Source organism: Melanerpes formicivorus, unplaced genomic scaffold (assembly GCF_026170545.1).
Source record: "Melanerpes formicivorus ecotype bairdi unplaced genomic scaffold, bMelFor1.0.p_v2 SCAF_16, whole genome shotgun sequence".
In the NCBI taxonomy this organism is placed as follows: domain Eukaryota; kingdom Metazoa; phylum Chordata; class Aves; order Piciformes; family Picidae; genus Melanerpes; species Melanerpes formicivorus.
The window spans coordinates 2364142-2391738 of NW_027142368.1; the positions used below are offsets into that span (position 1 = coordinate 2364142).

Genomic DNA, 27597 nt, shown 5'->3' on the forward strand with positions numbered 1-27597 from the left:
TCTCTGACCCCTCCCATGTCATTCTCTCCACTGTCCTTCAAATCTGCAGCCTTTCCCCATGCCTCCTAATTGGCAGCTCTGTCAAGAGGGAGCATGTCCTCTCACTGGCATGGAAGTAGCAGGCACAAGAATCGGCCAGGCAGCCATCTGAGCAGAGAACTGCAGCTTGCCCTTCAGCAGCAGCACTGGTCTGGGTGTTGGTGGTTTGTTGGATTTTTTTTTGTGTGTGTATGAAAGCTGCAGGAATGCAATATCCTAACAATGCCACTGCAGTCAGCAGGCAGGTTAAAATGCTGGGTGATGACACAGCAAAATTCTGTCTTCTTTTCAAGAGGAGGCTGAAAAGACGAAGAAGCTGGGAGATTTCTGATTCCAGCCACCCCTTTGCATCTACAAGCTGACAACATCTGTTGGGAGGTAGTTTGGGAAGCAGCAGAAAATCCTGAGAGTCAGAGTGTCAGAGGAAAGTTGAGATGTAGTTGTTCCTCCCACTTTAATGTGACAGGAAGAACTGTTTCATGAAAAGCCAGAGCCAAGAACCAGATGATGTACAGGAAGAATTCCTTGGGTTTAGAATAGACTAGACTAGACTAGACTAGAATAGAATAGACCAGACCAGGTTGGAAGAGACCTTCAAGATCATCGCGTCCAACCTATCATCCAACACCACCTAATCAACTAACCCATGGCACCAAGCACCCTGTCAAGTCTCCTCCTGAACACCCATGTGGCAAGAGAGACTTCTTTAAGTGAGCCTTAGGTGGTGACTCCTTGGTGTCAGGGATAGAAACCCTTCATTTATGCCTAGATGAGTTCAGTATATTCACTACACACACACACACACACACACACACAAATCATCAGGGAGAATCAAAACAGCAAGGAGCAAGTTGGGAAAGCAGTTTCCGAAGTCACTTCAGCTTGGAGGATCCTGTTTCCCTGTAAGATTTAGAGGTTAATGGGAAAAGGGTTTGAAATGCTTTTGGCTGGAGTGTGCAGCTTAAGAGGCCATTTGATGTAGCCACAGAGAGAGCTCTGCTCTAGATAATTATTAAGATATCATGATCTGGTCTACCTGGATAGTTCCACTGACTCTCTTTTTTCCCATTCCACTGACTTTCTTTCTTCCCCCACCATGGGACCATAACTATTGCCATGGTGATATGTAATTATGAGGAGGTACAAACAGTGCTAAGAATTCTTCAGGCTTAGTTAAATAAAGAGAAATGTATAACACCACCACCACACCCCCCCCCCCCACCCCCGAACTATAGGTGTTACTGAATGGCATTGCTCATTTAATTTCCACTGAACTCTGTTAGCTTACTCAGGGCAAGGATCAAAAGTGGTATTTTCCTTTAGCTGTACATCCCTCTTGCTCCTCTTCAGACTTTCTTTTCTGCTTTTTCTTTCCCCCCTCTGCCTAGAACCCCAGCTCCTGCCTCTCTTGATATTATTCCTATTTTCCAGCAGCAAGGAGAGCTGTAAACTTCCAGATTTCCTGGGAATTAACCCTGTTGTCTTGCTAGGTTTTTGTCTCAGTCTGAGAAATTGCTCTTTTCAGGCAATAGTGTAGCCCTTGTATTTTCCCCTCCTCTCTTCTCATGAACCCTTTGGCCCCAGCAACCCCATTCAGAGCCACAGGCTGGGGTCAGAGTGGCTGGAGAGCTCCCAAACAGAGAGGGACCTGGGGTGCTGATTGACAGCCGCCTAAACATGAGCCAGCAGTGTGCCCAGGCAGCCAGGAGGGGCCAATGGCATCCTGGCCTGCATCAGGAATAGTGTGGCTAGCAGGAGCAGGGAAGTCATTGTGCCCCTGTACTCTGCATTGGTTAGGCCACACCTTGAGTCCTGTGTCCAGTTCTGGGCTCCTCAGTTTAAGAAGGACATTGAGAGACTTGAAGGTCTCCAGAGAAAGGCAACAAGGCTGGGGAGAGGCCTTGAGCACAGCCCTATGAGGCGAGGCTGAAGTAGCTGGGATTGTTTAGCCTGGAGAAGAGGAGGCTCAGGGGAGACCTCATTGCTCTCTACAACTACCTGAAAGGGTGAGTTGTAGCCAGGAAGGGGTTGGTCTCTTCTCTCTAGCAACCAGCACCAGAACAAGGGGACAGAGTCTCAAGCTGCACCAGGGGAAGTTTAGGCTGGAGGTGAGGAGAATGTTCTTCACAGGGAGAGTTGTTATCCATGGGATGTGCTGCCCAGGGAGGTGATGGAGTCACCATCCCTGGAGGTGTTCAAGAGGGGATTGGACGTGGCACTTGGTGCCATGGTGTAGTCATGAGGTGTTTGGTGACAGGTTGGACCTGATGATCTTTGAGGTCTCTTCCAACCTTGGTGATTCTGTGATACTGTGATTAATCTTTCTTTTGCCTGTCCAGGTGGTGTACTTCACAGCTACGTTCCCTTATGTGGTTCTCATCATCCTTCTTATAAGAGGAGTAACTCTACCTGGAGCTGGAGATGGAATCTGGTACTTCATCACACCAAAATGGGAGAAGCTGATTGATGCTATGGTGGGCTTATAGTTTCACTTACATCTCAGCTAGAGTGAATAAGCCACACAGATTTCTTCTGGCTGGTGCAAGCAGATTTTTTTTTCATCTTGATGTATATCTTTGTTGCTGAATGTATTTGACCTGATATGAATATCTGTGCCTTCCATATACGTATATGGACTCAGCAAGAAGAAGGTTTTGCTTTAAAATCTCCTATTGTCATCCATCACTCTTCAGTTCATGTGAACTACTTAGTGCTAATCCTCTAACAGTAACATTTATTAGAGCTATTGATCTTTCTAACACCCTTAACTGAAGCTGATGCTATTTCCCCTCCTGTTTATCTTGTGTAGGTTTGGAAAGATGCTGCCACTCAGATTATCTTCTCCTTATCTGCAGCATGGGGAGGTCTAATTACTCTCTCTTCTTACAACAAATTCCATAATAATTGCTACAGGTATGTGAAGGTGAAACCCATCACTCTTATTAAGCCAGTCTTGTCCAGACCCAGTCATCTTCAGGCCTGGAGAAAGCTTTTTTTTTCTGTATCTTTTTGTTTGGTGTCTTTTTCCTTTTCTTTCTCTCCCCAGTATCTTTTATTTGGTGTCTCTTTCTGTCATCCATCTTCCTTTGGCTGGTTGAGTGTTCTTTTGTTTGTGTTTTGGTTTTCTGTTTGTTCATTTGGTTGTTTGGGGGTTTTGTCTGTGTGCTTGTTTTGTTTCCTTAATCTTTTTGTTTTGTTTTGGGCATTGTATCTTCTCCCCAGGTCCTAATCTGTGAGTCTCAAGAGAAGCATTTGGCATATTGCAGTCCCTATTGGTTTGTCACTTTCAGAATCAGCAGTTTTAGGTTGAAAAGCAAACTGGGACGCTGCCCAAGCCTGAGCAGCGGCATGAAGCCCTCCCAGTTGACAACCTCTGCTGGAGACAATCCCTGTGTGGAATGGGCTGAAGTTTGCCACTGTGAGACATTTCCACAGATGTGATTCTTGTTTCTCCTAAATGTTCATGGTTTTTTTTAACCCAGTTACTCTCAGTGTAGTTTTATATGGATCAAGTTATTTCAAGCAGTGAAATTTGAAATCACTTTTATTTGAAATGCTTGAGTCCTGTGTCCAGTTCTGGGCTCCTCAGTTTAGAAAGGACTTTGAGAGACTTGAAGGTGTCCAGGGAAGGGCAATGAGGCTGGGGAGAGGCCTTGAGCACAGCCCTGTGAGGAGAGGCTGAGGGAGCTGGGGTTGCTTAGCCTGGAGAAGAGGAGGCTCAGGGGTGACCTCATTGCCCTCTACAACTACCTGAAGGGAGGTTGTAGCCAGGAGGGGGTTGGTCTCTTCTCCCAGGCAACCACCACCAGAACAAGAGGACACAGTCTCAAGCTGTGCCAGGGGAAGTTTAGGCTTGAGGTGAGGAGAAAGTTCTTCACAGAGAGAGTCATTAGCCATTGGGATGTGCTGCCCAGGGAGGTGGTGGAGTCACCGCCCCTGGAGGTGTTCAAGAGGGGATTGGACGTGGCACTTGGTGCCATGGTTTAGTCATGAGGTCTGTGGTGACAGGTTGGACTCGATGATCTTTGAGGTCTCTTCCAAGCTTTGTGATACTGTGAAGTTAGGTTGACAAGGAAGAAGTCCTTTTTCTGGTGGCATGGTACAGCTTGCTCATCAAAATTGTGCCAGATAAATGTTAGTAGATGGAGAAACCAAAAGAACATGCTGTTAGCAGAATGCTTCACTGATATTTTGTTTGTCTTTAAACCCAGTCTTGTTTTTACTGAAGCAAACCTTTAATGATTCCTGCAATATGAGAGCTGCTGATTCAGGACTGACAGCAGCATGCACAGGGACTGACCCAAGGGCATACCTAAAATCTTCCCTGTGTCAAGACACCAAAGCATAAAGCTCCTTGGGATTTGAATTCCTGTATCTTATAACTTCTAAGTACTGCTTGCAAAATACCTTTAAAAAGGTACTGTAGTGTTCTAAAGTAAGTGGATATAGGGAAATAGGGATGAATAAGCAACAGTGATGTGGACTCAGTCACTCCCCTCCAGCTATCCTTTGGGAAGCATGTTTAAAAATGCTTTTTCTGGTCTTTGATTGTTGATGAATGAATGAATGCATTTGAAATACTAGGGCAAAAAACCCATGGGAGAATCACAGGGTTGGACGGGACCCTGAGGATCATCTAGTTCCAAACCCTCTGCCATGGGCAGGGACACCTCACACTACAGCAGGTTGCTCACAGCCACATCCAGCCTGGCTGCAAACACCTCTAGGGATGAGGCTTCCACCACCTCCCTGGGCAACCTGTGCTAGCCTCTCACCACCCTCATGGGGAAGAACTTCTTCCTAACATCCAATCTGAATTTACCCATTTCTAGTTTTGTTGCATTCCTCCTAGTCCTCTCATTACCTGACCCCCTAAAGAAGCATCATGCTACCTTTGTGCATTCATGTGGCAATGTTCTGTGGAGTTTGGCAAATCTTACTGACATTTTCAAATGGAATACATGGGAATGAAGTATAAAAATCTTACAGGTCTAATATTGACTAGAAGTTGGACCTGCCTGAGTGAGAGATATGGGAAGCTGAAGCAGAGATAATTAGAAAAGCTCAGTTACTTCTCATCTGCTTAGTTTTACACCACATCTTGAACCCTGAAATGAAGCATGACTGTTTTCCCTTCCCATTTTGCTATTAATTACATTCTAAGGTCGCAGATAGAATTGTCATTTTCAGTTACATTTCCTTTCCCATTTTAAATGGCATTAAATAGTCCATAATTGCAGCAAATTCACACAGATTCACTCCACAGTGCATAACCTAAAATATTTTAAGTAAAACTTCTCCAGGTTTGGAAGAATTAAGACATGATGCTTCCAAACAGAACACTGTAATTTTTTCCCCCCCTGTAGACCTGAAGCATTAACCTAATCACTTCTGTTAAGAGAAGTTTGCCATCTCAGTGAGGTTCTTGACAGCTTTTCAGGTTGTATTTTGTTCTGTTCCTGACAATTCATAGTAGGAATAAACAAGGCTAGTGATTTCTCCCTTCCCTCCCCAGTCATGGAATGGAATGGAATGGAATGGAATGGAATGGAATGGAATGGAATGGATTGGAATGGAATAGAATAGAGTAGAATAGAATAGAATAGACCAGACCAGATTGGAAAAGACCTTTGAGATCATCAAGTCCAACCTATCACCCAACACCATCTAATCAACTAAACCATGGCACCAAGTACCCCATCCAGTCTCTTCCTAAACACCTCCAGTGATGGTGACTCCACCATCTCCCTGGGCAGCACATTCCAAAGGCCAATCTCTCTTTCTATGAAGAACTTCTTCCTAACATCCAGCCTAAACCTCCTCTGGCACAGCTTGAGTAGTTTAAGGGCAAGTCTTTTGGACACACATATTTTGAGGACAAAATACAAGTCCTATCAAGAGTGCAGTAATTATGGCTGGGGGATCATGAGAGCTGGTTTCCTGTCAAGTCACAGCTATGTTCCCAGTATGGCATGGCATTCAGGTGTGGTGTTCTTCAGATACCCCTGATGAAGAATGCACCCCCAGGTTCCTTTCTGTTTGGCAGCTCTCAGCCACTCCGACCCCAGCCTGTAGCTCTGCATGGGGTTGTTGTGGCCGAAGTGCAGCACTCGGCACTTGGATTTGTTAAATGCTATCCTGTTGGACTCTGCCCATCTGTCCAGTTGGTTGAGGTCCCACTGCAGAGCCCTTCTACCCTCTAACAGATCAACATCTGTTCCCAATTTGGTGTCATCTGCAAATTTGCTGATGGCTGACTCAATGCCCTCATCCAGATCATCAATGAAGATATTAAAGAGCATGGGGCCCAGCACTGATCCCTGGGGGACACCACTAGTGCCTGGCTGCCAGCTGGATGTGGCACCATTCACCACCACTCTCTGGGTTCAGTCCTCCAGCCAGTTCCTAACCCAGCACAGAGTGTTGAAGGGTGGTTGTAGCTAGAAGGGGGTTGGTCTCTTCTCTCAAGCAACCAGCACCAGAACAAGAGGACACAGTCTCAAGTTGCACCAGGGGAAGTTTGGGCTGGAGGTGAGGAGAAAGTTCTTCATTGAGAGAGTCATTCACCATTGGAATGTGCTGCCCAGGGAGGTGGTGGAGTCACCATCCCTGGGGGTGCTCAAGAGGGGATTGGATGTGGCACTTGGTGCCATGGTCTAGTCATGAGGTCTGTGGTGAAGGATTGGACTTGATGATCTTTGAGGTCTCTTCCTACCTTGGTGATTCTGTGTGAATCCTCTCCAGGTGCCAGATAGGCCAGCACTTAGGAGAGTGCTGCAGGATACAGAAAGCTTAACCCTGAAATCTTGTGGATAAATACAAGGACAACAGAGAGCACAAATCACCTTCCCTGGACAGTGCTGGTTAGTCCATATGTAGCAGAACGAGCAGCTATCTGCAGCAGGCAGAGTAAAACTGTGCTGCAAATTGTGTCATTGGAAGTGTTTAGAAAGAGCCTGGATGAGGCACTTAGTGCCATGGTTTAGTTGATTAGATGGTGTTGGGTGACAGGTTGGACTCGATGATCTTGAAGTTCTTTTCCAACCTGGTTAATTCTGTACTCTGTGTCATCGTTGCTGCTTTCTTTGGAGAGGCCAAGAGCAGCAGTGCTCATCCTCCTGCATGGCCTGAGGCTTTCTAGACAGCATGCAGGTGGTGGAAAATTGCACAGCTGATTCCTAGTGGTGTGAAGACTTCTGTCACCTCTGATCAGCACCAAATGCACCTGATAAATGTAAAGGTGAACCTTCACCAGCGATCCCGCAGGATGTGTGTGCTCCTGAGAGAGCTCTTCAGTGCACAAAGCCCTCCTGCCCTGCATGGATTACAACAAGCTGATGTAGCTTCTTGTGTTTTCTTTCCAGGGACACACTGATAGTCACATGTACCAACAGTGCCACAAGTATATTTGCAGGCTTTGTCATCTTCTCAGTGATTGGCTTCATGGCAAATGAGCTCAAAGTGAACATCGAAGCTGTGGCAGACCAAGGTAGGGTATGCCTCTGTTTCTCTACTTAGGAACCTGGCAGCATCTTCAGCTCTATTATTAGAGGTGACATTGACATTGGAGGTGTAAATAATGACTTCAAACTGGAGTGGATTAGTAAACTACTTGTAGGCATTTCCATATGGGGGAAGGTATAGAATGATAGAAAGAATCATAGAATGGTCCAGGCTAGAAGGGACCTCCAAAAGTCATCCAGTCTGATCTCCCTGAAGTCAGCAGGGACATCCCCAACTAGATCAGGCTGCCAAGGGCCTATGCTAAGAAGTATACTCAGTGGTCAATGTATTACCTGAAGCCTCCTTATCACTAGCTTGGTTAGAGAAAACCTGCTTAAGAGAGAGAAAAAACTTTTAATTTCTTTTGTTTATTCCCTCCCTGTAAACTGAAATGAACAATCCCAGGGAGTTTTGCAGTACTACTGACCTCAGAGATGCAGATAAAGGTGCTGGGTCACATTCAGTTTCTGCAGCTCCTTCTTCAGTTTCTGCAGCTCCTTCTTCAGTTTCTTCAGCTCCTTCTTCAGTTTCTGCAGCAGCTTCTTTGGTTGGTGCATGGCAGCTATTGAGGAGAGGGGAAGCTCTTGAGCTGTCATGGGGAGTCAGTGTGGGGTTTGCACTGGCTGACCCATAAGGGGTTGGGCTGCTGGAGAGTCTGAGAAGAGAATTTCATAGGATGGTCAGCTGTCAAACTGTTTCTTGATAACAAGCAGTTGGAGATACCACACTTGCAAGCTAATGGAATGTCAGTTCAGTCTCTTTCTGGTCTGCCAGTTAGCTGAGTGAGAAGAGGAAGGTTTTTTTTCCTCATGCCCATTTTCTGTCTGGATGAAAGCACTGTGTTTGAAAAGCTCCATGATGTTTTAGCCAGGTGTTTTAGGAGTTTCTATTAATCTTTTTTCATTTTAGACTTTACCTTCATCCTCAAACAATAAGACAAACAAAGGAAACCAGCCCCAAAATCTAAAGCATGTTGCACTCATTGAAATTATTTGTAAGGAGTTAAAAGTCAAAGAGGCTTTGCTCAAGTGAAGCTGCACTGGAAGCTCCAACGAGATGGACAGAGGGAGGATGGAGAGATATAGGTGTTAGGGAAGGTGGAGGAAACACTTGGTTCAGCTGGTTCATCTCCCTGGAGATGGCATAGTATTCAGTGCAGAGTATCACAACCCTTTTCTCTTGAGTGCTTGGTGGTGGTCTTTGGGTGAGTGACTAGGCACAGGCTGGAGCTCTCTATTCCCAGCTGTTTCAGCAGCTGTTCCAAAGGAGGCAAGAAAAGCTGTCACTGGGCAATCTTATTGTAGAGCTCTCAGTGCCTTTGTAAGAGCCTAGTTAGGTCATTTAAATTACATCATGAGGGTGAGGTTTCACTGCTCTCCATGACAGGGGGGGAGCAGAATTTAGTCCCATAATAGAAGGCAACTGCACAGTGGGAAGAGAGTGGAACAAGTCCAGAGAAGGGCAACGAAGTTGGTGAGGGATTTGGAACACAAGCCCTATGAGGAAAGACTGAGGGAGCTGGGGTTGCTTAGCCTGGAGAAGAAGAGACTCAGGGGAGACTTTCTTGCTCTCTACAACTACCTGAAGGGAGGTTGTAGCCAGCTGGGGGTTGGTCTCTTCTCTCAGGCACCCAGCACCAGAACAAGAGGACACAGTCTCAGACTGCACCAGGGGAGGTTTAGGTTGGATGTTAGGAAGAAGTTCTATACAGAGAGAGTGATTGCCCATTGGAATGTGCTGCCTGGGGAGGTAGTGGAGTCACCATCACTGGAGGTGTTCAGGAGGAGACTTGATGGGGTGCTTGGTGCCGTGGGTTAGTTGTTTAGGTGGGTTGGATTGGTTGATAGGTTGGACACGATGATCTTGAAGGTCTCTTCCAACCTGGTTTATTCTATGTAAGATTAAGGAGAAGCACAGACACTGAACAGAGTTAAAAAGCACCCTGAGCAGCTGGGGGAGAGAGGCAGTCCTTGCCCATGCCTACATTTTATTTTAATTCTAAAGCTGTATTTTTTTTATTGCACTGAAGGGGGAAGTGGCAAAAGTTAGGATGATCTCTGTTCATGTTTTAAAACCTTGAATGACAATGGGAAGGGATTTCCCCCTCCCCCCCCCAAACACAGAGTATTACTTCCCCCCCCTTTCTTTTCCACTGAGAATCTTCCTCTGAGGAAAAACTCATGTACCTGATGAGCAAATAAAACACTTTTTCCTGGAGGGAAAGACAAGGCAATGTATTTTTGTTCCCCTTTATCTGTTTTTGTTCTCCTGTCTCAGTTTGATTAAGAACATACTGCAGCTGAAAAACTGTAGTGATTTAAAAGGAAAGTTCAAGGTCGTTGGACTTTTGTGGTTTCAGCATACAAACCCTTTGAAATTTTCCTGGCTTTAATAGCCCTTTAGAAAGAGTTTATATCCCCCTATGTCTTTGAAGAGGGAGAGGATGGGAGCCAGCCTCCCTGTGGCTGTTTACCTGTGCCTGGATGCTCCCTGGCATGTGCTATCTTGGAGAGTTATGAGGGACTGAGATGGAGAGATGTGCAGCTTCACCTTCTGTAATTAAACCTCTTGGAAAAGTGTGATTAATGGAAACCCATTCTCCTAAGTCTTAATTAAAACCCTTACATGCAGGAAGCTAGTGCAAACAGGGCCCTTATCTCTTGCAGTCAAGAAGAGATCTTCAATCAAGATCTTTCAAGAGATGAAAGAATGTGTTCATGAATACATAGCAGCTCTACCTGCACCTTTTGATTCCCAAAAGCCATTTTTCTGCAGCACACTTTAAAGGCAGCAACACTTAGTGACTCATGTACAGTGTGTGGGGGAGTTATTTCACCATGTTGTTAACTCTTGTATTTATCTTCTATTCAGAAGAAACTCCAAACACTTCACAAGAACCCTGTGGAGATTATTTCAAAGGCTGCTGAAAACTCTGTGTCTTTCTCAAGTATGTGAGAAAGCAACAGTGTTCTCTGGAGCAGAAATGGCTGGGGGAGGCTTTAGGAAATGGGATATGGTAATCTAGATGAGGGCTTTAGGAATTGGGATATCACAGAATCAATGCTAGGAGCTGGAAGGGACCTCGAGAGACCACCTAGTCCAACCCCCATGCCAGAGCAGGATCACCTAGAGCAGATCACACAGGAACTCATCCAGGCAGGTTTTGAATATCTCCAGAGAGGGAGACTTCCCCCCCTGGCAGCCTGTTCCAGTGTTCTGCCACCCTCACAGTGAAATAATTCTTCCTCATGTTTCCATGGAACTTCCTATGCCTCAGCTTCTACCCATTGCCCCTTGTGCTGTCACTGGGCATTGCTGAGAAGAGCCTGATCACCTAGATTACCTCTTTAGGAAATGGGATACAATAATCTGGATTAGAAACATGTGTAGAGCCTCTTCCTGTAGCATAGGTCATGCCATCAGCACTATGTGCTTCTCATTTGTATCTTGCCTATAATCAGCAATGTTAATGTGGGGCAGGATATCACAGCCTCTGTTTTCCTCATTTCTAGGTCCTGGAATTGCTTTTGTGGTTTATCCAGAAGCCTTAACTAGGCTCCCCCTCTCTCCATTCTGGGCTATAATATTCTTTCTGATGCTTCTGACACTGGGATTGGACACTATGGTAAACCACTTTTGTTTCCCCCTTTTTTTCCTATCTATTTGTTTGGAGGACTGTGAGGTTAATTGCTGGGTTTGTGTGGTCAGTGAACTGCTTTGTAAATAGAGGAATGAAGCAAGGCAATCAACGCAGAAATTGTTTAGGGGGAGCTTTGGTATTGACATGTGAGAATTTAACACCTAGGATGGGTTCAGGGTACTGCCTTATGTTCTGTTCTGTCCAGCTGGACCACTGTGTGTACGTTGTGTGCCCTGAAACAACTCCTTTTACTTTGTCTTGCAGTTTGCCACTATCGAGACTATAGTGACCTCTGTTTCAGATGAGTTCCCCAAATACTTGCGTACGCACAAGGCACTGTTCACTCTTGGGTGCTGCGTCTCCTTTTTCATCATGGGATTTCCTATGATCACTCAGGTAATGACATTGTCCTTGAGCATCACTCTTTGTCCCCAGTCCCCCTCTGGTGGCCGTCCTGCTCCAGTGCAAGTTGTAGAAGACGAACTCTGCCGCATGTGCAGGGACACCGAGAGAGTCTGAACGCCTCCTTTTGAGTAGAGTAGAATAGAATAGAATAGAATAGAATAGAATAGAATAGAATAGAATAGAATAGAATAGAATAGAATAGAATAGGTCAGGGTTGGAAGGGGCCACATGGATCATCTAGTTCCAACCCCCCTGCCATGGGCAGGGACACCCCACACTAGATCAGCCTGGCCAGAGCCTCATCCAGCCTGGTCTTAAACACCTCTAGGGATGGGGCCTCAACCACCTCCCTGGACAACCCATTCCAGGGCTTCACCACTCTCATGGGGAAGAACTTCTTCCTCATGTCCAGTCTGAATCTCCCCACCTCCAGCTTCATTCCATCCCCCCTAGTCCCATCACTAGGGTTGGAACTAGATGATCCTTGTGGTCCCTTCCAACCCTGACTTATGATACTCTGATACCTGATATCCTGAGAAGTCCCTCCCCAGCCTTCTAGTAGGCCCCCTTCAGATACTGGAAAGCCACAATAAGGTCACCTTGGAGCTTTCTTTTCTCCAGACTGAACAGTCCCAACTCTTTCAGTCTGTCCTCATAGGAGAGGTGCTCCAGCCCTCTGATCATCCTCGTGGCCCATAGAATAGAATAGAATAGACCTTATTGATTCTATGATTAGAATAGAATAGAATAGAATAGAATAGAATAGAATAGAATAGAATAGAATAAGAATAGAATAGAATTAACCAGGTTGGAAAAGACCTTCAAGATCATCGAGTCCAACCTATTGCCCAACACTACCTAATCAACTAAACCATGGCACCAGGCTTGCTCTGGTCAGATGCAAAGACCTTAATTAATATATTTTCATTTTTTAATTTAGGGGATACTGTGACTGATGCATACTTAAAAGCCTTTGCTGTTTAAACCTTTCTGAGGTTCAGACTTGTAATTTTTCCCTAGTTGAACCTCTCCAAGGTGGTGATGCAAAGTAGGTGTTCACTTAGGAAGCAAACAAGCAAACAGGTATGTCATGCAAGCAGGCACACCAGTTTTGGGTGCCTTCCCTCCCAGATTAGCTATGAACTGATGGTTTTGGCAAACTGGAGCTCAGAATGGAATTCTCATCTGCCATTGACAGTCTTCAGTGTCTTGTCCACTAATTCCTCCAGTGTTAACAAACCCTCAGCAAAAAAATACAGAAGTACACTAAATCTCTCTTACTATTCTATTCATCCTTTCCCCTCCTTTCCCCCCACTCCTTTCTTTCTCTTCACCTCATCACCTACTAGCCCAGCTTTGCTGCTCTAAATCCTGGGGTGGATTCAGTCCTTTCTTCACTTGAATTATGCTTCCTATCCTCTGCTCTGAAGATAGGGCATTATATCCTTTCCAAAAGATGAACTGGACTCACTGGTACAGTATTCCTGGGTCCAGGACTGATTTTGCTTTTGAAGTGGTATTAAGAATTAGAGACACTTCTGTGGAAGGTCTAGTCACAGTTCAATCCTTAAGCTGAAAGGACTGAAACCAACATCTTCCCAAGCTCTATTAGTTACCAGACTCAAATGTACTCTCTGCTTTCCTTTTCTTGCTGGATTTGGTATTCATTCAGCCAGAAAGGAGAAACTGTAGAGCAGCATGAGTCTGTGTCTAGTCAATGCTTGGATTCTTACTAGGGACAGAGAGTCCTGACTCCTGCTCCTGCCTGTGTTAGCACCAGCTGAAGTTGTGCCAGGTATGAAGAGAGATACCAGCTACATGCCACAAGTAATGGTTCTTTTATCCTTTCCTTTTTTTAGGGTGGAATGTATATGCTACAGCTCGTGGACACCTATGCAGCTTCTTACTCTCTTGTCATCATTGCCATCTTTGAGCTTGTTGGAGTTTCCTACATATATGGTGAGAAAAGATACTGCCTTTGGGCAGCCCGTGACAAAGTAACATGGTAGCATATGGTGAAGCAGCTGGTGATGTGAAATTCTTAAGGAAGGGACTAGAACTTTGTCTTTTATTTCTGTTTTTCAAGTGAAAAACCTCAGAATTCCCTTAGTTTGAGCAGAAGCACAATGGGACTTCATTACTAAAGGATTCCTTGAAATGCATACATTCAAAGGACACTTTCATATAGGCTAATGTCCTTTTTTCCACCAACAGCTTAAAGCCAGTGCTTAAAGATGAGTCTAAGAACAGACAAAGAGTTTAGTGAAACTTCTCCAAGACTTTTTTTCCCCCCACACTCCAACGGTTTTAGGGGCAGAGACTTCCTGAGCCAGAAGTGATATCTTTGTATTTAATAGCTGTTGGAGAAGAGGAGGCTCAGGGGAGACCTTATTGCTGTCTACAACTACCTGAAGGGAGGTTGTAGCCAGGAGGAGGTTGGTCTCTTTTCCCAGGCAACCAGCACCACAACAAGAGGACAGCATCTCAAGCTGTGCCAGGGGAAGTTTAGGCTCGAGGTGAGGAGAAAGTTCTTCATAGAGAGAGTTGTTAGCCGTTGGAATGTGCTGCCCAGGGAGGTGGTGGAGTCACCATCCCTGGAGGTGTTCAAGAGGGGATTGGACGTGGCACTTGGTGCCGTGGTCTAGTCATGAGGTGTTGGGTGACAGGTTGGACTCGATGATCTTTGAGGTCTCTTCCAACCTTATTGATTCTATGATTTATGTTCCTTGTACACATTCAGCTTTCCCTCTAGCCCACCTGTCTGTAACACAGAATCAAGACTATGCAGCTGCACATTCATTATGCACAGTGGCAACACCAGTCACATGAATCCATGTTAGGAAGAAGATCCTCAGCTATCATAAAGCAGTGCAATGATTTTGATACTACTGTAGCTAGACCAGGTTGCTCCCAAACTTGTTCAGTGCTTCCAGGGTGATCTTTGGATGTATGATCTCAGATGGTAGTGGTAGGAAATGTGAAGGTGTCCCTACATAACATGATTAATTTAGGCCTGGAGTGTGGTGATGCCACTTTAGGCTTGTCTTCATAAGCAAAGGAAGATTTGAATCTTGGTGTTAAGAATAGAATGTGAATAGAATTAACCAGGTTGGAAAAGACCTTTGAGATCATTGAGTCCAACTTATCATCCAACACCATCTAATCAACTAAACCATGGCACCAAGTGCCCCATCCAGTCTCCTCCATTGATGCCTAAACCTCCCCTGGCACAGCTTGAGACTGTGTCCTCTTGTTCTGGTGCTGGTTGCCTGGGAGAAGAGACCAACCCCCACCTGGCTACAACCTTTCTTCAGGTAGTTGTAAGACAGCAATAAGGTCTCCCCTGAGCCTCCTCTTCTCCAGGCTAAGCAACCCCAGCTCCCTCAGCCTCTCCTCGCAGGGCTGTGCTCCAGACCCCTCCCCAGCTTTGTTACCCTTCTCTGGACACGTTCCAGCAAGTCAAGATGTCAAAGATAAGATTGTTTCCTCCCTCCCTCCCTCCTCCTCCTCTGTTTGTAGAGAGTGTGCCTGTGCTAAAGCACTGTCCTCACTCTTCCTGGCCAGCATCCCCAGTTTGTGCCAAAAAGATTGCCCCATTTAAAGCTGCTGCCATCAGCGTTCAAGATAAAAAGTGCTTGCTTAGAATATTTTAAAGTACACCCCCCCCCCCCCCCAAATCTGTCAAATTCCTTTGTTATGTTTGTTTTCAACTAAGAATGAAGGTAAATAAGGAGCAAACAGTGGCTCTGTTCCTCCTCTGAACGCTGTGTGGCAGAAGCACTACGAACCTGTCTCTCAAGATTAGCATTTTATTAGGCTTGGAAGCAAAATTGCTCTGGCTAGTGCCCAGCAAATTCAATCTCTTCAAACACTAACTTTTCTGAAAACCATCAAACAATACAGAAATAGTCATAACACTGCAAAGAAAGGACTTGAATAGAGGAGAACTTTGGGTTTTTTTTTCCCCCTTAGTTGCATATTACTTTAATGTAATCAGAGGTGGGAAAGATCTGCCGAGTACAAATCATCCTTTCCCTGCTCTCTGTACCAACTGATTGTTAATCAACGGATGTTAGTAAAGCCTTTGATGTAAACTAGTGCAAAGATTATTCCCTGGAATTAACCTTTTGCTAGATTAAAGAGCTTACACACACACACACACAAGGAGCAATATTTCATAGAATCAATAAGGTTGGAAAAGACCTCAAAGATCATCAAATGCAACCTGTCACCACAGACCTCATGACTAGACCATGGCACCAAGTGCCACATCCAATCCCCTCTTGAACACCTCCAGGGATGGTGACTCCAACACCTCCCTGGGCAGCACATTCCAATGGCCAATTACTCTTTCTGGAAAGAACTTTCTCCTCACCTGGAGCCTAAACCTCCCCTGGCACAGCTTGAGACTGTGTCCTCTTGTTCTGGTGCTGGGTGCCTGGGAGAAGAGACTCATCCTCTGCCTGTCTGCAACCTCCCTTCAGGTAGTTGTAGAGAGCAATAAGGTCACCCCTGAGTCTCCTCTTCTCCAGACTAAGCAACCCCAGCTCCCTCAGCCTCTCCTCACAGGGCTGTGCTCCAGACCCCTCCCCAGCCTCATTGCCCTTCTCTGGACACGTTCAAGAGTCTCAATGTCCATCTTAAATTGAGGGTCCCAGAACTGGACACAGGACTCAAGGTCTGGCCTAACCAATGCAGAGTACAGGGCAGAATGACCTCCCTGCTCCTGCTAGCCACATTATTCCTGATGCAGGCCAGGATGCCATTGGCCCTCTTGGCCACTTTGCAGTCATTTGCTTGATGAATGCGGCACAGCTACTTCTGTTGCATTAAAGCTACTTCCGTAAGGGCTGTTTGTAGCCATGCAGCTTGTGTATTTGTGATTTATATGTTGTAATCACAAGTTTGCTCCTGCTCTTGTTGCATTCCTTCAAGCAGTGCTTAAAATTGGCATAATACATTTTCAAGCTCTGACAATTGTGGTTTTACACTCCACTGACACCTTTCTCTGTATGCTCGTTCTCCTCGTAGCAAGCAGGTTGGCACAATAGTGGCAGGTGCTTTTATGAGGGAATAAATCTGTCTTTAGCCCTTGTTACACGTTCTGCTTGCTGAGCTGCTTGAGATTTTGAAATTAAAAAGAGGCACACTTGGCTATTTCCTTGAAACCACTTATTTTTCAGTAGAGCCAGTGCTTCATAATCCATTGAAATGCTGCTTGTTGGGTGTTGTTTTTTTTCCTCATTTCACATGCTGGTATAAATGTTTATTCTGCAGTTGTTTAGATTGTGATGCATGACTGTAACAAACAGAGCCGTAGCTATTAGAATCATAGAACCACTAAGGTTGGAAAAGACCTAAAAGATCATCAAGTCCAACATATTACCTAATACCTAACACCTCCTGACAACTAAACCATGGCTTCAAGTCCCACATTCAAGCCTTTTTTGAACACCCCCAGTGATGGTGACTCCACCACCTCCCTGGGCAGCACATTCCAATGGCAAATCACTCTTTCTATGAAGAACTTCTTCCTAACATCCAGCCTAAACCTGCCCTGGCACAGCTTGAGACTGTGTTGTGTTGTTCTGGTGCTGGTTGCCTGGGAGAAGAGACCAACCCCCACCTGGCTACAATCTCCCTTCAGGAAGCTGTAGAGAGCAATAAGGTCCCCCCTGAGCCTCCTCTTCTCCAGGCTAAGCAACCCCAGCTCCCTCAGCCTCTCCTCACAGGGCTGTGCTCCAAACCCCTCCCCAGCTTTGTTGCCCTTCTCTGGACACGTCCCAGAACTGGACACAAGACTCAAGGTGTGGCCTAACCATCTAAATGATTCATTTAATCATCAGCATAGTTCCCACTGTTAAGTTTTGTAACATGAATACAAATGCAAAGATCCTTGTGCCTGAGCAAAGCACTGCTGGGAGCTGAAAAGACATGACCTTAACTTCCCACTCCTTCCAGAGCTGTCTTTTTGACAACCTGTTGCTGGGAAGGTTCATCCCCGGAGTGAGTGGTAACTGCTGGAGTGCATTTCTGGCAAGTGTTAGCAATTTTGAACGCTTTACCTGTGGCAAGAGTAGTTGACTGTCTAGGTTTGCATTCTCCTTTTTAATGGATTTCCTATCTGCACCACTTATGAATACATCATCCTACTTTAGAGAGTGGAGATTGAGATGTGGAACAGGACGTATCATTTATTTCCCAAAGTTATTCAGCAGGCCTGACTGATCTGAGAGGGAGATCAGCTATGCTAAGATGTAATCTGTGTCCTGGTAACTAAAGCATCCTTTGCACTTTTCTCTGCAACTTGACAAATCTGTTTCCAGCCTTTCACTGAAACAAGTGCTGTGTAATCCCTGTATCTGTTTACAAGCATGCAACTCCTGAACTGACAATGTTTAGAAGTGGCTGAAGCTGTGAATATCAACCAATGACTCCAAGAAAGGACTACATTTTAAAATTGGAGTTTCAATGAAATCTCTGCAAATGTGCATGAAGCTTGCATGAATTGTGGAGGCGGAAGTCCTCATTAACTCTCCAGATAGGTACACCCCCCTTGCAGCAGCCAGTGTAGCTGGAGCAGGAACCCTTGGATGAGCTTTCAACTTTGTGGCAAGACTCTTCAGCTCATAATTTGCTGCTGAAATTAGTTTGAGACTGGTTTTGTTCCCCCCCATTGCACTGCAGGACTGATCACTCTGTGAGCACCTCCCAGGTAACTCTCTACAGAGACATCAACAGGCTGGAGAGATGGGCAGAAGCCAACGCTAGGAGATTTAACACATCCAAGTGCCAGGTTCTGCACATTGGCCACAACAACCTCATGCAGTGCTACAGGATGGGGTCAGAGTGGCTGGAGAGCAGCCAGGCAGAAAGGGACCTGGGGGTACTGGTTGATAGTAGGCTGAACATGAGCCAGCAGTGTGCCCAGGGGTCCAAGAAGGCCAGTGGCATCCTGGCCTGTATCAGGAGCAGTGTGGCCAGCAGGAGCAGGGAGGTCATTCTGCCCCTGTACACTGCACTGGTTAGGCCACACCTTGAGTCCTGTGTCCAGTTCTGGGCTCCTCAGGTTAGGAAAGATGTTCCTTCTGTGGAACATGCCCAGAGAAGGGGAACAAAGCTGGGGAGGAGTTTGGAGCACAGCCCTGTGAGGAGAGGCTGAGGGAGCTGAGGTTGTTTAGCCTGGAGAAGAGGAGGCTCAGGGGAGACCTTCTTGCCCTCTACAACTACCTGAAGGGAGGTTGTAGCCAGGTGGGGGTTGGTCTCATCTCCCAGGCAACCAGTACCAGAACAAGAGGACACAGTCTCAAGCTGTGCCAGGGGAGGTTTAGGCTGGATGTTAGGAAGAAGTTCTTCAGAGAAAGAGAGATTTGCCATTGGAATGTGCTGCCCAGGGAGGTGGTGGAGTCACCATCACTGGAGGTGTTCAAGAAGAGAGTGAATGGGGTGGTTGGTGCCATGGTTTAGTTGATTAGACGGTGTTGGATGATAGGTTGGACTTGATTATCTCAAAGATCTATTCTATTCTATTCTATTCTATTCTATTCTATTCTATTCTATTCTATTCTATTCTATTCTATTCTATTCTATTCTATTCTATTCTATTCTATTCTATTCTATTCTATCCTGCCCTGCCCTGCCCTGCCCTGCCCTGCCCTGCCCTGCCCTGCCCTGCCCTGCCCTAGCCTATTCCATTCTATCTCCTTGTTTAATTTCTAGGATTTTTTGGTTGCTATTTCTTATCATAACACAGTTTCTTAGCTTTTCTCTGACATGTCACCTGCCTGAACTGGCTTACTCTCTGCTCACACTGAGCTGGGCCCTTAGGGCTGCCCCAGCTCCATCTAGCCCTGCTGCTTTCCTCGAGCTGCACCAGAAGACATTGAGTATTGAGCCACAGCTATTTTTAACTTTCTTAATTCTGGGAACAGCCAGCTGGATAGGTTTATTTCTCCTTGATATCAACAGAAAGGCCTCAAAATTAGATGGATCATGCCAGGGGATTATCCCTTCTTACATTCAGCAGCAGCAGTAGCTGTGGCTGACTCTAAGGGCAATAAGAACATGAGGCAGTTTATTACTTCTTTTTCCCCTCCAAGTGTGGTGTTTTTTTTCCCCCCTTACTTCACAACTTTTCTCCAATATTTAAGCTCCATCCCTGTCCCCACATCACAGAAGTGAGACTAAATGCTGTGAAATTGAAGTGGCAGAGATGATCACAAAATTGGCCCAAACTGAAAATGTTTATGGGATGGAGGAGCTCAGCCTCAGACCCCAGAAGTCCCTCTTCTTGTCACCCTTAGAAAAGCTGAAACAAATGTCAATTTTGGGGTTTTATTTTATTACTTTTGGATAGGTTGAGATCTCTTCCAACCTTGGTGATTCTGTGTGATTCTGTTTTCAGTAGTAGGGGCCATTCCCCTAAAGAGCTCTGTAGAACAAGGTGAAATTCAGTCTGGCTTGTCTCAGCTTGGCAATAGCAGCTGCTGGGCCAGCTCACCTTCTCCCAGGACATGGCACAGCCAGGGACTTGGCTGCAGAGACAGCTAAAATACCCTTTTTCTGCTCTTGTGTGTTTTATTAACTCAAGTAACTTTACAGATGCAATCAATACAATAATCTGAGGAATTAAGCTGTCAGTCGATCTGTTTGTTCAAAGAACATTGAACAGAATGTGAGATGTTTACAGGTGCTCTCCAATACTTCAAAGTATTTCTTACATAAGAGAGGGAGAAATAGAAAGACCTTACCTGTTTCAGTGTGAAGTGATACAGTTTGTACCCCAGCCATGCAGAAGAGAAGCTCAGATGTCATCCGTGCTGAAATACAGCTGCAGATATTAAAGAGGTTCATCATCACAATGAAGTAACAAGTACAGACATAATTGCAGCTACGCAGTATCACAGTACCACTAAGGTTGGAAGAGACCTCAAAGATCATCGAGTCCAACCTGTCACCACAGACCTCATGACTAGACCATGGCACCACGTCCAATCCCCTCTTGAACACCTCCAAGGATGGTGACTCCACCACCTCCCTAGGCAGCACATTCCAATGACGAACGACTCTCTCTGTGAAGAACTTTCTCCTCACCTCAAGCCTAAACTTCCCTTGGTGCAGCTTGGACTGTGTCCTCTTGTTCTGGTGCTGGTTGCTAGAGAGAAGACACCAACCCCTTCCTGGCTACAATCACTTTTTTAACCCCAAATCCAGCATGGATTTAGGAAGGGCAGGTCCTGCCTGACCAACCTGATCTCCTTCTATGATCAAGTGACTGCCTGGTGGATGTGGGGCAGGCTGTGGGTGTAGTCTACCTGGACTTCAGCAAAGCCTTTGACACCATCCCCCACAGCAAACTGCTGGCCAAGCTGTCAGCCCCTGGCTTGGACAGCAGCTCTCTGAGCTGGATTAGGAACTGGCTGTAGGCTGAGCCCAGAGAGTGGTGGTGAATGGTGCCACAGCCAGCTGGCAGCCAGGCACTAGTGGTGTCCCCTGGGGAACAGTGCTGGGCCCCATCCTGTTCAATATCTTTATTGATGATCTGGATGAGGGGATTGAGTCCATCAGCAGTAAGTTTGCAGACGACACCAAGCTAGGGGCAGGAGTTGATCTGCTGGAGGGTAGAGAGGCTCTGCAGAGGGACCTTGCCAGGCTGGACAGATGGGCGCAGTCCAAGGGCAGGAGATTGAACACATCCAAGTGCCAGGTTCTGCACATTGGCCACAAAAACCCCATGCAGTGCTACAGGCTGGGGTCAGAGTGGCTGGAGAGCAGCCAGGCAGAAAGGGACCTGGGGGTGCTGGTTGATAGTAGGCTGAACATGAGCCAACAGTGTGCCCAGGTGGCCAAGAAGGCCAATGGCATCCTGGCCTGTATCAGGAACAGTGTGGCCAGTAGGAACAGGGAAGTCATTGTGCCCCTGTACTCAGCACTGGTTAGGCCACACCTTGAGTCCTGTGTCCAGTTCTGGACTCTTCAGTTTAGAAAAGATGTTCCTTCTGTGGAAGGTGTCCAGAGAAGGGGAACAAAGCTGGGGAGGGGTTTGGAGCACAGCCCTGTGAGGAGAGGCTGAGGGAGCTGGGATTGCTTAGCCTGGAGAAGAGGAGGCTCAGGGGAGACTTTATTGCTCTCTACAACTACCTGAAGCCAGGTGGGGGTTGATCTCATCTCCCAGGCAACCAGCACCAGAACAAGAGGACATAGGCTCAAGCTGCACCAGGGGAGGTTTAGGCTGGAGGTTAGGAAGAAATTCTTCATAGAAAGAGTGATTTGCTATTGGAATGTGCTGCCCAGGGAGGTGGTGGAGTCACCACCACTGGAGGTGTTTAGGAAGAGACTGGATGGGGTGCTTGGTGCCGTGGTTTAGTTGATTTTACAGTGTTGGGTGATAGGTTGGACTTGATGATCTTAACGGTCTTTTCCAACCTGGTCTGGTCTATTCTATTCTATTCTATTCTATTCTATTCTATTCTATTCTATTCTATTCTATTCTATTCTATGTACAAGCACATTTTGGCTTTAGTAAATATTATACTGGAATGGTGTAGTCTCTCTAATGGTATAGTCTCTTTTGTTTTTTAACTGTATGGTTAGATCCTGCACTGAAGTTTTCAAGTCAGAATTAGGTTTTGTAGTTGGACACAGGGGAGATCACAAGAGCTGTGTTGCAAACTGCAGCTGGTTTCTTTCACACCTAATTGCATTTTCATTTCCCATTTACAGGATTGCAGAGGTTTTGTGAAGACATAGAGATGATGATTGGATTCCAGCCAAGTAAATTCTGGAGAGTCTGTTGGGCGTTTGTGACCCCAACTATTTTAACAGTAAGCAAGAAGCTCTCAAATATCTTCTCCAAAGGGGTTTTGTTGTTGTTTTCTTCACCGCTCATGTGTAATGTATGAATCAGTGAACACATGGGGGTACTTTTGGGTTGGTGAGTCTCCATGTGCTTCTATGGCAGCCTTTCCCTCTCTGTGCAAAACGTGCCATTGCACAGGAGCATTTTTGGTTGTTGCATGCATGTGTGTGTGTATGTAATGAGTATGTATGGATGTACACAGACAGAGGAGGAGAGGAACTTCCATGATCCTCCTGTCTGTTCGCAGGCTGAGCTAGGGATAGACCATTTAGTCGATTCATAAACTAACCTGAGAAACGTGATTTGGAATGTCTTCTGTGGACAAAGCTCTAGCTGCAAGGGTTGAATGAATTATGTTCTCAGTAACAAATACAAATCATAGAATGATTTGGGTTGGGAGGGATCTTTGAAGCTTGTCTAGTTTAACCCCCCTGCAATCAGCAGGGACATCACAGAATCATAGAATTATTAAGGTTGGAAAAACCCCTCTAAGATCACCAAGTCTAACCATCAACCCAGCACAGCCACTAAATCATGTTCACACATTTTTCTGGACACCTTCAGAGATGGTTACTCCACCACTTCCCTGGTTCTTCAGCAAGATTAAGTTGCTTAGAGCCCTGTCCAACCTCACCTGGAATGATTCCAGGGATGGGGCTTCTACCATTTTTCTGGGCAATCTGGACCGGTGTTTCACCACCCTCATTGTGAAAACATTCTTCCTTGTATCTAACCTAAATCTCTCCTGCTTTAGTTTAAAACCATCACCCTTTGTCTTGTCACAACAGATCTTGCTGAAAGTCTGTCCCCAGCTTTTGTATCAGCCGAGCCCTTTATGCACGGAAGGGCCACAAGAAGGTCTCCCCGCTGGCTTATCTTCTGCAGGCTGAACAGCCCCAACTCTCTCTGCTTTTCTTCATAGCAGCCCCCTGATCAATGTTGTGGAGTGCTCTGGACCCGATCCAGCAGCTCCATGTCCTTCACCTTCCTGCAGGTTCTCTTCAGCAGCCTAGCCCGGCCCGTGCCGGGGACGGGACGCCGCGGGGCTGTGGCCCATTCGCGTGTGTCGGCCGCACCGGCAGGTGGCGCTGCGTGACAGCGGCTGGCAGCGAGCGCAGCCAGGCCTGAGGGGACGGAAGAGTTGGAGGGGGACATGGGTGATATGGGGGACGCCTGTTATCTGTGTGCTGCCCTTACACTAACCAAAGAGGCTTTAAATAGGAAATTAGATCATGTTCTGATTACTTTTTGTGGTTCTTTTTTCCCTCCCCCCCGTTTTCCTTCTCTCCTTCCCCAGTTTTCCTTCTCCACCCCAACCTGTTTTCCTTCTCCATCCCCCAGTTTTCCTTACCTCCTTTTCCTCTTCCTCCCTTTTCTGCCTTTCTTCCTTTTTAAATCCTTCCCCTCCCTCTCTTGTCTCCATTTTCCTTTCCCCTATTTTTCTCCCTCTCCCTTTCCTCTCCTTTCTTGCTCCCCCTTCCCCTCCTTTCTTGCTCTCCCTTTCCCCTCCTTTCTTGCTCTCCCTTTCCCCTCCTTTCTTGCTCTCCCTTTCCCCTCCTTTCTTGCTCTCCCTTTCCCCTCCTTTCTTGCTCTCCCCTTCCCCTTCTCCCTTTCCCCCTTTTGCTTTATTTCCCCCCCAAAACCTGAAACAAAGATTTACTTCAAAGTTAAATCACCATTGTGGTAGTTTTAGGCTATGCCTTGAAAAATTTTTCACAGCTCTTGAACATCTCAAAAATGACTCATTCTCACTTTTACCGTTCCTATATTTACTATCCAGGTCTCTAACACATTTCCTTTATGTTTTAACCTAGGTACTGATACAATATTTAATTGCATATCATGTTTGGAACAAGAATTAAATAATCCTTTTAGCCATTTAAAAACCTTTCAGCCTGGAAAGTCAGACTGGGTGCAGATCACACAAAGATGATCCAAAGGCTCTCTGATGTAAGAACAGGCTGAGGGAGCTGGGATTGTTCAGCCTAGAGAAGAGAAGACTCCAAGAGGACCTTAGAGCAGCCTTCCAATACCTGAAGGGATCCTACAGGAAGGCTGGAGAAGGACTCTGCACAAGGGTGTCTAGAGACAAGACAAGGGGGAATGGTTTGAAGCTGAGGGAGAGTAGGTTCTTAAGAAGACGTTCTGCAGTACCAGGGTGGTGAGACTCTGGAATAGGCTGCCCAGGTTGTGGATGCCTCCTCCCTGGGGCTGTTCAAGGCCAGGCTGGATGAAGTCTTGAGCAGCCAAGTCCAGTTGAGAGAGAGAGGTGTCCCTGCCCATGGTGGGGAGGTCGGAGTGGACAATCTCTGAGGTCCCTTCCAACCTAAGCCATTCTATGAAAACCATCGAGCCACCTTTCACCAGGATTTTATGTTTCATCCCTTGACCTGAAACTCCTTACTCCTGGACCACACATGTGGCAAGATTATCAATATTTGTGTCAAGTTTTAAAAGCTCATCATTTCCCAGCAGTGCTATGTAGTTCCTACAAGTATTCAGAGAACTTTAGGTGCAAGGTAAGGAAAATTTATTAGACTTTCTGAAAAGAGAGACATTTTGAAACACTAAGTATGGTGTCAGCTGGGTGAGGTGAAGAAGCAGCACGGTGATTCTGGTCCTCTGCAGTTACTTCTTCCAGAGAAGCTGTATTTTGGGTTATGTGCTGGGAAGTTCCTATTTGTGCTGTTGTTTAGTGCTGCACAGCCATTTGCAAATGTTTTTATTTCTGGGGAAAGGCTCTGGGTGAAGTTAGTAACTTTGTTATCGTTAATTCAGGAAGGAGGGGGATAATATCTGTTCTGAAGACTGGGGAAGGTTATAGTGTGTGCAGGAATGTGTGTGTGGAGAGACTAATGAGTTATGGTGAGCTCAGCAAAGTCCTGAGCTGTGAGGAAAAGGTATTTTCTATGATGAGAATAATTCCTCCAATGGGCATAATGAAGATGGTCTACTTTCCTGCATAGAATTCCTTTCCCTGTTGTCTTCTCTGAAGTATAGCATTGCTGTGCATGAAAGCCAGGCAGATCCATCTTTCCTACCCAGTGGCAACTATTGTTTGAGTGTGACAATATATAGGTATAAGCCTGAAAATTCCTCTTTAGAAGCTTAAAGACATAGCCCTGTTTAATCTATAGTATTAAGATAACAGAAATGGCAATGTATTTTTTCTCCCCCTGTAAGTGCCTTGTTAAAAATGAAGGTGTGGCCACAGAGAGAGTGATTGGCCATTGGACTGGGCTGCCTAGGGAGGTGGTGGAGTCACCATCACTGGAGGTGTTCAGGAGGAGACTTGACAGGGTGCATGGTTGCATGGTTGATTAGATGGTGTTGGATGATAGGTTGGACTCGATGATCTTGAAGGTCTCTTCCAACCTGGTGTGGTCTGGTCTATTCTATTCTATTCATTCCATTCCATTCCATTCCATTCCATTCCATTCCATTCCATTCCATTCCATTCCATTCCATTCCATTCCATTCCATTTTTTTAAATCTTCTCTTTTTCCCCCTCTTTTCCTTCCAATGGCTGTGCTCAAGTGACTGCCTTAGAGCCCTTGTAAGGCTTTTCTGCCAGTTGCTCTGCTCCTTTGTTGATCCAACTTCCACTCTTAGCTACTGCCAGTAATCATAACCAGGGAACATAAAATTTTGTTTGTCTCTTAAGAAAAGCAGATTTGGAAAGCAAAGGAGGTCAATTCAAACTTGCATGCTCTGTTGTTGTTCCCTCCAAATGTAATATTCAGTGAACTTATGGGGTGAGAAATAAATTGACACTGATCAGTGGTAATTCAATTCTTACGCGATGGAAACAGACAAAGCAAAACTAAGCAATATCTTCTTTTCTGTTATTGCTTCTGTAAAGCTAATATTTGATGCATTTGGATAGGCTAATATTAGACTTTCAATTACTCTGTATCTCTGGAAATAAAACTGATCACTTTCATACGTGCCTTCACCTAGTTATGCTGCTATAAATCTTGGGTGTGCAATTATTGGAAGCACAGGCATTTCCCAAAAGTTACTGAATTATGCACAAATGTAAGCAGATATATTGCTGTTCATACAGTAAGTGAAATGGAGTAACTTAGCATAATCACATTAGGTAAAACTGCCAATAGACCATGTAATAAAGCATGTTACCCTAGGGGCAAGACTCTAATTTCAATTCTTCTGGTATAAATACAGTGATTTTGGGGGGATTTTGTGAGATTTCCATGAAACTCATTAGATTCAGGCCCTGACCTGTTTATTGCAGCTTGTGGGAGCTCCCTGCCCTAGATGCATGTATTTTTCATCTGTGTTCCTTTGTATCAGAACAAGAGGGCACAGTCTCAAACTGCAGCAGGGGAAGTTTAGGCTGGAGGTGAGGAGAAAGTTCTCCACTGAGAGAGTTGTTAGCCATTGGAATGTGCTGCCCAGGGAGGTGGTGGAGTCCCCATCCCTGGAGGTGTTCAAGAGGGGATTGGATGTGGCACTTGGTGCCATGGTTTAGTAGTCACGAGGTGTTGGGTGACAGCTTGGACTTGATGATCTTTGAGGTCTTTTCCAACCTTATTGATTGTGTGATTCTGTGGTCAACTCTGTGTGTGGATACTTAGCACTTGTGGCATGCAGGCTCGTTTTGCTTATTCAAACATCTTTGTTTTCCTTCCTTGTTTCCAGTTTATTCTTTGCTTCAGTTTTTACCAATGGGAGCCAATGACATATGGAGCTTACCACTACCCAGGCTGGTCCATGGTGCTCGGATGGCTGATGCTGGCCTGCTCGGTTATCTGGATCCCTGTTATGTTTGTGATAAAAATGCATCTAGCCCCAGGCAAATTTATTGAGGTAATTCTTCTGTCTTTTTGCTGCATAAAAATATGGTCACAGGAGACTGTCTGGTTTACTTTACATTGATTTTTGTGATATTGAATGCCTGATAGCTCTAAGATTACACTCTGGCAAGCCAGTTATTGTGTTGCAAAGAGATGCTCAGTTGATTTAAAATGCAGCCCTCTACTCCCTGTTCCACAGCAAAATGCTCCTAAATTGTTAAGTGATTGCTTTCATGAGAACTAGAAGAAGTTATATGTTTCATAAGCCCTGGTATGGTGTTACTGAGAGAAAGATGTTCTAGATTTTGTGGGCCTTCTTGCAAAAGCATCACGTA

At 45.7% G+C, this 27597-nt stretch overlaps 1 protein-coding gene across 1 annotated transcript in view; it reads left to right on the forward strand.

Moving 5' to 3' along the window:
* The window catches only part of SLC6A5 (solute carrier family 6 member 5), a 35114-nt gene that overhangs the window by 4364 nt on the left and 3153 nt on the right, over positions 1–27597 (forward strand). The window contains exons 5-13 of the mRNA XM_068148545.1: positions 1323–1348; positions 2379–2513; positions 2849–2952; positions 7404–7528; positions 11055–11167; positions 11447–11578; positions 13447–13546; positions 22310–22410; positions 27108–27275. Coding sequence (XP_068004646.1) covers positions 1323–1348; positions 2379–2513; positions 2849–2952; positions 7404–7528; positions 11055–11167; positions 11447–11578; positions 13447–13546; positions 22310–22410; positions 27108–27275 — 1004 coding nt within the window. The remainder of the gene's footprint in view (positions 1–1322; positions 1349–2378; positions 2514–2848; positions 2953–7403; positions 7529–11054; positions 11168–11446; positions 11579–13446; positions 13547–22309; positions 22411–27107; positions 27276–27597) is intronic.